General features: G+C 38.2%; 1 protein-coding gene across 2 annotated transcripts; it reads left to right on the forward strand.

The window, feature by feature from the left end:
• Positions 1 to 626: 626 nt before the first annotated feature.
• On the forward strand, positions 627 to 12519 carry st6galnac (ST6 (alpha-N-acetyl-neuraminyl-2,3-beta-galactosyl-1,3)-N-acetylgalactosaminide alpha-2,6-sialyltransferase). Of its 2 annotated transcripts, none has more exons than XM_017483151.3 (10): positions 627 to 738; positions 1725 to 1994; positions 6686 to 6830; positions 7363 to 7528; positions 8938 to 9112; positions 10257 to 10395; positions 10952 to 11055; positions 11213 to 11296; positions 11503 to 11602; positions 11913 to 12519. In XM_017483151.3, exons 2-10 carry the CDS (start codon positions 1870 to 1872, stop codon positions 12081 to 12083), a joined length of 1209 nt encoding a protein of 402 aa, XP_017338640.1. In that variant the 5' UTR covers positions 627 to 738; positions 1725 to 1869; the 3' UTR covers positions 12084 to 12519. The 2 variants fall into 2 exon arrangements, with proteins under 2 accessions (XP_017338640.1, XP_017338639.1); XM_017483150.3 differs by having other exon boundaries at positions 679 to 884.
• The last annotated feature ends 110 nt before the right edge of the window (positions 12520 to 12629 follow it).

Here is a 12629-nt window from a genome sequence, read left to right on the forward strand (position 1 = left end):
GCCATAGACTTTACGTTAAAACTGTTGTTGGTGTGGGATTTTGTTTGTTTTTGCTGGGTAGCCATTTAAATTTTGATAGGGGTCCTGTAAACCCCTTTTCAGAAAACATTTTTGTAGATACAAAACATAAATAATTATAGATAGATAGATAGAGAGAGAATAAAAAAATTGGTTTTTTTTTTTTCTTCTTCCTCCTGGAAAGAAAGCGGATTAGTGCAAACTTTTGCAAAAAGTTCACTTGAAAACACACCCTAAGACAAAATAAAGTCTAGCTATGATCTACACAGTCTTTCATTATCCACACACTCTTAGAAAAAACATGGATAAAATACATTTTCTTTTCCAACCGGAAATTCCTCGTATATCTCAAAAGTCACATGAACACAGTGTAGCACTTCGATTACCTTTTACCCCTGAAGTGTGTGTGTGTGTGTGTGCGCGCGCGCGGTGGGTGGAGATAAAGGCAACATTCAAATGAAGCATGGCTGCCTTTGATCTAAGTTGACTTTTGTGTGTCGGGAAGAAAGAGAGCGAGCATGTGGTCACTAATATGTTCCTCGTCTTTTTTTTGTCCAACTTTCTGTGTGTGCGCGTTTCCTCTCTACAGGCCCCTCCCTCGTTCTCCTTACGCCCTCCCCTTTGAAAGGCAGGATGTGAGGAAGGCGTCTACCGTTAGCAGCTGCTGCTCATTTCACAAAGCGTCCATCCCTCTTGTGTGCTGAGAGAGAGAGAGAGAGTGTGAGTTAGTGAGTGTATACGTATACATGTATATATGTATGTGTGTGTGTGTGAGTGTGAGAGAGAAGCTGTGAAATTGGGTTGTTTGGTAAACAAGTTTACAAACATTTATCTCCAAGTCTGGGTCTGGCAGGAATCATCTTAGAGTAAGAGCAGTTCTTTTGTTTCCTCCCTTTTCTTTTCTCTCCTTGTCTGGTTTGTTGTTAGAAACTTTGTGCTGTTAGAGTAGAGGATTTTCTAACTGCCCGTGTGGTGTTTGGCTTCATTGCGGACCTATAAACTTCGCTGTTTGCATTGGTAGGAGAGGGTTTTGTTTCTTGTAACTGAGTGGAAGGTATTTTCTGTTTAATTCAGTGATGTCCCAGAGGCTTAGTTTTCATGTGATGAGAATAGAGAACATAGTGGAACTCTCCTCTGTGTGCACTCCTGCTCCTCTCTTATGCAGACAGGCCAGTTTGGCATTTTTGTTATTTATATATATATAATATATATATTTATATATTTATATATTTGGCAAAGAAAAGAAATCAAAGTAGACCTTGTTTTTGTTTTCTTAGATATAAATTCTTTAATGTACTTGTATCAAGAATATATCTGTATGTAATGGAGCAAACACCGTGATGTTCCAGTGTATAAAGTGTGATGGAGGCCAGGTTGTACTCTTGTATTTTGTTTTTTGTGCTATTGTGAAACATCATTTGGACATACATGTTCAGAATAAAAAAAGTTCATTACATTATTAAACACAAGTTAATGTATAAGTTATTAACATACAGTATCTTGCCAGGGATTGATGTGTGAAGTTGAACAAACTTTACACACTTTCTGTTTCTCTCCACCTGGTTCTTCTATCTGTGAAGTGATCTCGCATACCTTGTAATCAGCCAGATCCAAATTCCAGGGGGAAAAAGTCCTTTTAAAACAAGATTACAGATTAGTGCTCTGCACAAAAATATACGTGCAAAACTTCCCTTTCTGTGTTGCAGGACAGAACCTGGTTCTCTGGGGTGTTAGACCACTGGGATTAAAAAGACGGCACTGTGCTTTCCTACTTCACACCTCGTAATCCTGATGCCTTAGTCTGATTCGTTTGCCCAAACGGAGTCCCTATGACCTTTCCGGGTGGCCAGGATGATGTGTTTGCTGCATCAGAAAAAGTTAGTTCTCTCCATCCTGTTTTTGGTCATTGTGCTTGGATCCTACATGATGCGTTCAAGCTTGAAGAAGGCAGAAGAGCAGATGATTGTCCGCAACAGGTATGGAGGTGCTTCGTAATACTGTTCTCGAACCAGTTAATGCGACAAATAAGGACAGCTTTGTATACTTCACACAATACTTAACAAAACATCATGGGTTTATTACACTGTAGATCTTGACTGACTATTTGTCAATGAATAACTTTAATTACCGGTTAAAACTGGAAAACACTGTTTAAAACTCTCTCTATAGTTTTATATAACCCACGATAGGGTTATTCCCTATTAGAGGTGCTTGAGTTCCACTTATTTGAAAAATGATTTTTCTTTTTTTTTGAATGAGAGGGAGATAACCATATGCCTGAGTGGTGCATGTAGCCTATTTAATGGCTACATGAGCATGTTTTACCCAGAGATAACCATACTTCCTGCCCTGTTACGCACCACCTAATGTACTTTAACAAAATGAAAGACAACCTTGCTTATGACTGAATTCAGTAGAAATTTCACACAGACAAATGATTTGCATAATGTGACCTATATTTTGATCACCCTCTCAAGTATCTAGTCATGGAAACAATTGATAACTTCGAGGCTTCATTTAACTGCTATTTATGTTGCCGAGCGAGTCATTTTGGCTTTGGTGGCTTGCCCGAATATAGCACTAACACACTCTCTCAGTCTGCAGAAGTAGGGCTTAATCATTATAGTGGCATTTAATCTGATGTGTAAAATGTAGAGCAGTCTAAAGGTCTGTTTTTTTAAGTAACAAACTAGTAACTTACTCTTAATAGCAACTAGCACTAAACTGGAAGGCTCAGTGACCTTTTCAGCTCTGTTTGAGGTCTGTTGTTGTGTACTGGTCACATGCATATTGTTATTATTCTGTGCCGTTTTGGAGAAGCAAGGCCCCTATACTTTAAGGGAAGCACTACAGATATTGCTTGAGAGATTTAGTATAATGTAGGAATAGTATAGGAATCGTATTAATATATGCCCTTCCATGGTTTGTCAGTTCTTTTGTGCTTTTTCTGTAGTAGAACATTTATAGCCCTTGGTAACTGCTTATATGTGAGTAGGGTGTCCTTTTTAAAAAGTACTTCCTTGTGACCACATTAAAATTCTTCACTGAAATACCATTTGTCACATGATCACATAATCTCTTACCTGGAACACTATATTATTGTTTGTTAATACAACTAAACTATTCAGAACCAACTTCATCACATTTCATTCTGTCCCCCCCCCCCCCCCCCATGTCAACATACTGTGTTTATATTTTATTTCAACTCAAACAATCTCCAGTTGAATGTTCCTGCTGAACATTTCTATTGAACATTACTTTTTTCTCCCTTCCCTTTCCCAAATATTTCATTGAGAAGAAAAAACAAACCAAGCAACACTCAGCAGAAATCGTTCAGTTTTTTTTCTTTTTATACTAACAAAGGAAAACAAAATTAAAAGTACAAACACCAAAAACAAGGCGCAGAGGGGAAATCAGAAAAACATCTAGAAACAAAATTCCGAACTTGAAAATACCGAAAGAAATGCGTCACAGGGAGGTCATAAGTAGATGACAGATTGGCAAAGCTATCAAAGACACCATCGGCATACAGATTTCTAACTTGTTTAATACCTTTGTCATACCATACTGAGAATGTGGAGTCAAAACACGATGGAGGAAATAGATGGTTGTTGACTAAAGGACCCAAATAGGATCCAGCTAAAAATTTAAAGTGCAGTCTAAATTCATACCAAGTCTTAAGTGTGTTGAGAACAACTAGATTATCAGTATATAGGGAGAATTTTGTAGGTAGATTCTGCTTTCTAAAGTTAATCTACAAACATTTTTTGTTTATTACTAATGCTTGCATGCACACGGTCTGCATTTGCCACAAGTCCTGTATGAGATGAGGTGTTGTGAAATGAAGGAAAAAGGAATCATTACAGTTAGGAATAAAAGGGGAAAAAAGCTTATTCTTAAAGAAAACAAACTGTCACCTTGGCAATACCTATTTGTTTGGTGAAGTGCAATGAATAGATGGATTAATTTAATTTCTGACACTGGAATATTTTCCGTGTTTTTGCTAGCTATTCAGTAAGGTAAACATGTTTTGCGTTCTTTCTTTCAAAATATAAAATAAATAAAAACCTCAAATGTAATAATTAATGTCTAAATTCACATTCGATTCAGTTACTCTTCTATACAATGTACTTAGTTTGTAATGTAATGAGTCAGTATTGATGGTATTATTCACTACTTTTTAGTGCTTATTTAGTTTTTTACTTTTTTACTGACTTATTTCTGTAGTTCATGTATTGGCCTAGTTGGTTTTTGTTTTCTTGTTTTTTTTTTTTTGTTGTTTTTTTTTAATTCTCTGTTCTGTATTTGGACTTCCTTTTAATTAAAATTTTCCATATAATAATTTGGAGGGTGTGGGGATTCCACAAACTGAGCCTGGCCAATTATCCTCAATTACAATTCTACAAACACAGCTAAGCTAAAACTAGGTAAGCCCCTACCATTGTAGATGAGACGAAGGTAAGATACGATTCTTTGCCATCGATCTAGAAAAGAAATCCAGCCAACAATGAATTGTGAACTAATAGCAAAATGTATACATTACATAAACTTCAAGGTTATGGTATTTAAAATATTTGAATATATTTTACAAACAAATGTGAAAATAGACAGGTGGGGGGGGAAATAGACAGTATCTTGTAATATTGTAGATGAGTCAGTGCAAATGTCCATGCTGGGAATTTGGTGTGAAATGTTGTGTGCACACTGAGAATGGGACCAGGGTGTCTTGTCACCTCGAGTTCTAGAGCGGCGAGCTCCTTTGTTTTCAGGAGCAGAGACTGGGTTTGTTAAAGGAGAGAGGGGGTATTGATGTGACTGGGGCCAGACAGTCTGGTTACAATTCTGAGAAAAAGCTGTCCCACAGTCTTGTTATGCAAGTCCAAATGGTAACTGCCGAACAGGCCATGTCTGGGATGAAATGGCCACCTGACAATTCCGAGGGCCTTAAAGTTGCACTGGCCAGTGTAGAGTTCCTTATGGTCTGGGAGTTTCACTTGGGCAGTATACTGGGCTGTCTTCACCACCCCCTGCTGGACTGTCAGGCTAGGTGCAGTGCAGTTCAGTGTAATTCCACAAAACAGGTCAGGGTGCTTTCCATAGTGCTAGTAGTACATTTACATGGACAACAATAATCCAATATTAACCTGATTAAGAAACTACCATGTAAACAGCAATTTTTTTATTACCTTAATCTGATTAAAGTCATACTCGAAGTAAACACAAATCGAATTAAGTCATGTGGAATATTCCTATTTTAGTTGCATTATCGACGTGTATTACAGACATATAAACACCTTAATAACACTAACGTCGTGTGGGAGTTTTCACCGCATTTTGTGACAGGACACGTACACACACGGCAGTGCTCAACCGTTTAACGTCAAACAAGAGAGCACGGCTGCATCCGAAACCGTATACTTACCTACTACATAGTAGGCGTGATGCATGCATTTCTATATACTATATAGTAGGTAAGTACGCGGTTTCGGACGCAGCCCACGGCTTCAAGCAGTCGTCTATTTGTACGTATAGCATGACAAATAATTAACTGCACTCGAAGTAAAATTAAAAATGGAACACTCAAAACTAAATACGGTACCATAACGAAGACGAACTGTATGTTGATACGTGAAATTCTGGAGAGAACGCCGGACGGCGAGTCGTGGGGACATAATGACGTGACGTTAATCGCTCTACGGTCTATAACATGTAAATTGGGAACATGAAAGGAGTATTATAAAAGCGCCTCATGTAAACACCTTAATCACAATATTGCCTTATTCAGAATAAGATCAATAATTAGATTATTGCTGTCCATGTAAATGTTGTCAGTGTTAACCAGGAGGTGGTGTAGTAGGAGTTGTTGGGCCTTCATGCCTTCCACACACTACCTGGTCAGGTTCAGTGTTTCATTGTGTAGCTGCCACATTGCTGTCTGAGTTTTGGCCGATGATGGTGACCAATTTAACGATGCTGTTCAGGATTCATTAGGAGCTATAGATGGTGTGCATTCATATTAAACTCTATCAGGGCCAATTGAGAGAATTCGGGAATTGCAGATCATAAGTGTGCATTCAACAACCTTTTTTTTTTTTTTTTTTTCCTCTTGAAATTTTGCTGTCATTTTACCCAATGCAAATCCAATACAAAAAATTTGAAGGAAGAAACTACTAAACAGTTCCAGGTTAAGGCAGTGGCAGTTCTTGGTGATGTTGGGATTTGAACTTGCAACCTTCTAAACAGTTATTTATGGCTTTTTATGGCTTTTATTTGGCAGACGCCCTTATCCAGAGTGATTTGCATTTATCTCATTTATACACACTGAGCAATTAAGGCTTAAGGGCCCAGCAGGGTAGCTTGGCAGTGCTGCGGCTAGAACTCCTGACCTTCTGATCAGTATGACCACCACTCACCTTTGGCCAAAGCCTTAATCATGGAGCCACTTGATCATTGCCCCTGTGATGAATGAGAAATAATTGATCATGGAGTCAAATAACTTTTCAGTGTATTCCTGATAGAAAAGTAAATCTTCTCTGCCTACACACCAGTCCATCAAAAATGTTTCAATGTCTGTAGTTTACTCTACAAGCCTCACCACTGGTCTTGATTGCTGTCCTAATATGTAAAAAGCACCCCATTTTATATATTACATTTCTCATTTTGGCAGCTCTGTGATTGAAAGTGTGCATCACACAATCAAATCTCCAGAGGAACCCCTAATACCAACCAAACCCATAACTGAACCAACCAAACCCACAGCACCAGACTACTTTGGAGACAAATACACCACTGATGACGATCTGTCACAAACTGTAAGTATTTTAGTTTAGTTTTTTTAACTTTAACCTCAAAACAACTGTCTGGGATGTTGGGTGTTTGATGTATAAACAATTGAGTGTTGATGTGTATATACTTTGGAAAACTAATGGAAAAACTCATCTCAGACATTTCCATTTTGTTTACCAAACAATCCCATTTTACATAAACATGCATGAATGTTTTAAGCCAGTGGTCACCAACCTTCTTCCTTGAGATCTACCTTACTGCAGGTTTCATCGCAAACCAAAATCTAACACACCTGTTTTAGTTGATCAAGAACATCTTAAGACAATGGTTAGATGGTCAGGTGCGCACGATTATGGTTGGAGCTAAAGTCTTCAGGAAGGTAGATCTCCAGGAACAGGGTTGGTGACCACTGCTGTAAGCTAAAGTACCATGATGATGATTTTAAAAAATGCATCAGTCATTTAAAAGTGGAGAACTTTTAGTGGCACTGCTTAAATGTGCTTTAAACCGGTAGTCTGCCAATAGACCTGAGTTGGCTACTTTTATTTTGCATTTCAGAGCTGCCCAAGCAGTATTCGTAAAAAGGTGTTGCAGACTGACTTTGGTGAGAGGTTCTTGGCCAAAGTGCCAGTTCTGCAGTGGGTGAAGCATTTCTCCGAGCCCGAATATAAGCGGTTACGCCACTATCATGGTGCTTATGGATGGGGTAATGTCGATTTAGAAGGTGAGCGTATCTAATGCTATTAATAGTCAATATTGTGTTTATGGTAACAGTGGAGTCATATTGTTGATTGTCATGTGAGGGGCAGGGTATTGGTATGTTGCAGTGTAATGGTTATTTTAAATCTGCAAATAAAAAATGAACTCTTATTTTGCATGAATTGGCATATTTATAAATATGTACTCAAATGATCTACTGGGCTACCCAAAGCCTTTCCTGAAGTTAGGGTTAATGGTAAGTGTTTGTTTATGATTACTGTAGGGATAGGATTATAAACCTTGAGCCAGGTCCTTCCACCTTTTAGAACATTATTTCATACTGAGGCCTTTTTATTTATTCACAGTGGGTCAAACTAGAAGAACTGCTACGAGTTTTGGGTGTGAATATTCAGCATTGCATTTTAGTCTGTCACTGCAGAGAACATTTTATAATCTCTTGATTCTTATGGCTTGAAAGAAGCCATAGGTAGAATCATCTGGAATGCATGTAAACTTGATAACTTTGATAATTTTTTTTTTCTGTTGTCAGTATTTGCTATTTAATATGGCTACAGAATGACACACACACACACAAACTGTATATGGAGAAAATGGGCAAGTTGGCTAAGAATGCATTGATACCATTTTTTCCCTTGTGATTGAGTATAATTTTCTTTGGAACGACATTTTACCGAAATGGGTAACTGACTTTGTATTAATCATGACGTTTTACTTAGCTTTGTTTATTTCCTTGGATTACACAATGGCCATGAAAGACACACATTCATTTGTTTAGGATACTCGATTCCTTCTTTATAATTCCTTCTGATTTTAAATTCCCTGCATTAAAAAAGGTTGAAAAAGTGCTTCTGTACAGCTGTAAGTAAGATTTTTTTTCACTTTGTCAGAATCCCTTACTCTCAAGGTTTGATAGTGGCTGATCATCAAGAACCGCATACTGGGTGTTATTTTGACGAACCTAGCATTGTCCGTAGACATTTCTTACCTGTCCAGCTCTTGCTGCAGTGTGTGTTGCTGCTGTGTGCTGCTAGAAGTGATCTCCTTGTGCTGAGTTTTATCTTTAAGATACAAGAAAAGTGTTCTCAGATTACTTGTATTATAAGAACATGCTGTAGCTCGTCCTTTTGAAATTTCTCAATAGATAGAGCACAGATTACTGTCTAATTTGCTTTGATTGCAATCATTACTCATGGAATATGTCCATTGCTGTCATTTGTGTCATCTGTTCATTAGCGTGAGAACGTGCACTAGGCTGATGTCTCAGTAGCATGTGGTAGCAGATTTTATATATAAAATGTGTGTGTATGTATGGATGTATGTTTGTGTGTGTGTATGTAATATGAAACCGCTATTCATTCCATGAAGCTGCTAACAATTACAGACTATTAAATTGCACATTTCATGTGTTTACAGTTCTCAAAAATTCATTGGCCATATTGAACACCTCCGCTAATCAGCTGATGTTTGATGACTGGGAGAAAAAGCAGAACAGATCCCAGTGTATCCGATGTGCTGTGGTAGGAAATGGGGGAATCCTGAACGGCTCAAAGAAAGGGCATGAGATTGACCAGCATGACTATGTGTTCAGGTGAGATTTGAGCTCTACTATTTGCATGGATGTGGTGTTCTGCAGCCTTAAAATTAGACAAAACGCTGTGTATACTGTACGGTAGCTAATTGAGGATGTAGTCTGTGTCAGCGATTTGTTCGATGCCGGGGAAACGTGGGAACCAGGGTTGGATTAACGCGCTCTCCTCGCATACCGTTGATAAAGTCCTATATTTTCTTGACGAAAACAAAAATGTTGAATGAAAACTTGTTGAAATTAAACTTAACATAAATTTACTTGTCCTGAATTGGCGTGCAGGAGCGTGGTCAAAAAAGTTGTGCTTCCCAGCTCTCCATTTCTGTCCGCGCCTGTCAGAAGGTTAACCTACATCATATACACCTCCCGCACAACACGTGACCCAGGAGCAAACACACCACCAAAACCTCACAAAACGTACCACAATCTCAAATAACAGATCACGCTACCTCCTTGATACACCAAACAACCCCCAATTCCAACTCCACAATAAAAATTGCAAAATGGCTGTAACAGAATCTGAAAACAAAAGGCTTAGTCATTTGTTGTGTTAAGCTTAAGAGATGAACAGCTTGATCTTGCACAACAATAGAAAATGGTATGAGAAGATATTTTTTTTTTTTCCATTTAAATAACTTAAAGGTTCAGTACACAATTTAGACATTAAATCAGCTGCTTTCAAAGTTTGTAATCATTAAAATAAATTACTGTTACAGTGTTGGTGTAAACCTCACTGTTCCTTAAAAAAAGCTTTTGAGAAGTTCAGGTTGATGTTTGGTTTGGTTTTGCTTCTGCTTTTTCAGTTGTCATCCCCATTTATACATTTTTTGACATCAGCAAATTATAAGTACACCATTTAAACTGAAATGTCAGCTTAGATGAAACTTTTTGCACACTGTTTTTACATGGCATCTAGTTAAAAAACAAAAACAGAACATGTAAGATTTGAGCCTGGTAGCAAATGGTTAGTATTGTGACTAAAGGAACAGTGTTGCAAAGCATAATTAAACTAATTCCTCTCTCTCTCTCTCTCTCTCTCTCTCTCTCTCTCTCTCTCTCTCTCTCTCTCTCTCTCTCTCTCTCTCTCTGTCTCTGTCTCTCTCTGTCTCTGTCTCTCTCTGTCTCTGTCTCTCTCTCTCTCACCCAGGACAAATGGTGCGGTTATTAAAGGGTTTGAGGAAGATGTTGGCTCACGTACCTCTTTCTACACCTTCTCCACTAACACCTTGCGTAACTCTTTGAGAGGCTATGCGAGTTTAGGTTTTCATGCCCCCCCCAAGAGCAAGGTAATGAACAGTCAAGCTTGGATGCATTTTTTATAATTTGGTGCAGTACCTTTAATAGCTAGAAGCACAGTATCAGCAAAGGGTCATTTAAATTGTGTTAATTGTACATTGACTCAGGGCAAAGTAGACCGAAGGACGTGTCTTGGTGCTCACGGACTGAAGTGCTCTCATGCAGCACAGTTTCTCTGTGCACTCTCTTCATTGCTCTTCAACTGCTTCACTGCTTTTATTTTTTTGGTTGTCACAATAGTAATAAGCCAGAGAGGCAGTTTTGCACTGCACTTATTGTTCTCGATTGAATAAGTATTTTCAGATCCCTGCATGCTCCTGAATTTATCCTTACATGCTGATTTAACTTGTAAAATACAATTTTCTAATGGCTAGATTGTGTCTAGACTGATTAGTAGTGTTTCCAGACTTCGTCAGCAGTGAACAGCTGCATATTTTGCATGAACAACTGTTTACATAGGAAAAAACCCAGGGCTTAAACTCGCATGTTCATGTTTTCATGCTTTCTTTCTTTTTTGTGGTGTTTTTCCATTTATTTACCTTCCAGGAGACCAGGTACATTTTCCTTCCTGATCATGACCGAGACTATATTCTCATGAGGGCTGCAGCCATGCACATACCGGTCGCGACAGGATCAGAGCAGGGTGTTGAGTAAATACTGTGGTTATCTTATTTCCCACATGATGACAAACCAAATGTGATTCTTGCCAAATGTGGTACTTTTTTTTGACTCACCTTACTTACCGTAATGCATCTTTCAGGGGAAACGATAGTGAATAACAATTTTTGTGCTTGTCTTTGGTCTTAGGCCAAAGCAGTATTTTGGAGATGACGCGACTGTGGAGAAGTTCAAAATGTACCACCCTGATTTCATCCGTTACCTTAGAAACAGGTGAGTGTGTATTCATGAATATTTTTGGCACACAACTAGAGCAAGAAGCCTTGATTGTAGCCTTGATTTGTGTACACATGTAAAACACTGAATAATGCTGAACAAATATTTTTAAATTTCATTAATAAATTCAGCATCTGACTGTGGAGAAATGGAAATCTTCAGCTGTGTCTATAAGCTTTAATCCAGTATTTATATCTTGGTAGGTTTCTGCGTTCACACGCTCTCGATACCAAATATAAAGACATCTACAGGCCGTCCACAGGAGCAGTGATGCTGCTGGCCGCTCTTCATACATGTGATGTGGTAGGATCTATTTTACTTAATCTGTTCTGGATTTATTTTTAATTTTCTTTTTTTTTGTTGTCATGACAACCAATATGAAAAAATATTTATTTATTAGAAGCTATTGGCTTTGCAATTATAATGCATTTTATTTCTAATGTTATTAGGGAGATTAGGAAATGTGGTTTATATTGAACATGCTTAAAGACTAATATTTGCACAGTCCTCTGTAATCGAATACACAATTGGCCAATGCGTAATTTTAATGGCTAACTAAGCAATCAACTTTGTGAAAACTGATCTTGCTCATTTATTGATGTGATATCAAAAGGTAAACGCGTATGGATTTATGACCTTGGACTACCGACGTTATTCAGACCATTACTACGACAGAACATTCCACCCAGTACTGTTCTATGCCAACCATGACCTGCAAATGGAGTTGCGTCTTTGGCAGCAGCTGCACAAGGCAGGACTGATAAAGCTCTATATGCGAACGTGAATGTGGTGAGCTCTCTTGGACCCAAAGGAAATGCAGCACATTTGATCCCTTGCAGGAATAAAACCTTATGATGATTATGGCCTCTGGATTTGGCCTGCCTCAGATAAATGGTGTTGATGAAAAGGACAGTCATTTTTTTTTTTTTTATTGCCTCTTAAATCTCTTCAGGAACTGGGACAGTGTTGCAGTGGCAGTAGCCTTTTAACTGATTGCTCATTCTGATATGTCAATAGAAGATGCCTTAATGCAAAGTGAAAATGGCAAGTGTTGGCCTAGAGGTGTGTGTGTCTGAGCGCGCGCAAAATGAAGGGAGCGCTGTGCAATGATGGATTGTAATACAGTCCTGGAAGTTTTAACATCATTCATCCACTGAAAAAAAAAAAAGACCAACCATGTATGTTGAGAAACTTTTAAAACGCTTCCGTGCCAATTGTGGTGCCAACTTTTCTTTACACAATAACCAAAAAATCATTGTGGACTATGAAGAATAATTTAACTACCTAAGAAAACAGAAATAACATTTAGTATTGAGGCTTACATAAATTG

This window comes from Ictalurus punctatus, chromosome 13 (assembly GCF_001660625.3).
Source record: "Ictalurus punctatus breed USDA103 chromosome 13, Coco_2.0, whole genome shotgun sequence".
Lineage (NCBI taxonomy): Eukaryota > Metazoa > Chordata > Actinopteri > Siluriformes > Ictaluridae > Ictalurus > Ictalurus punctatus.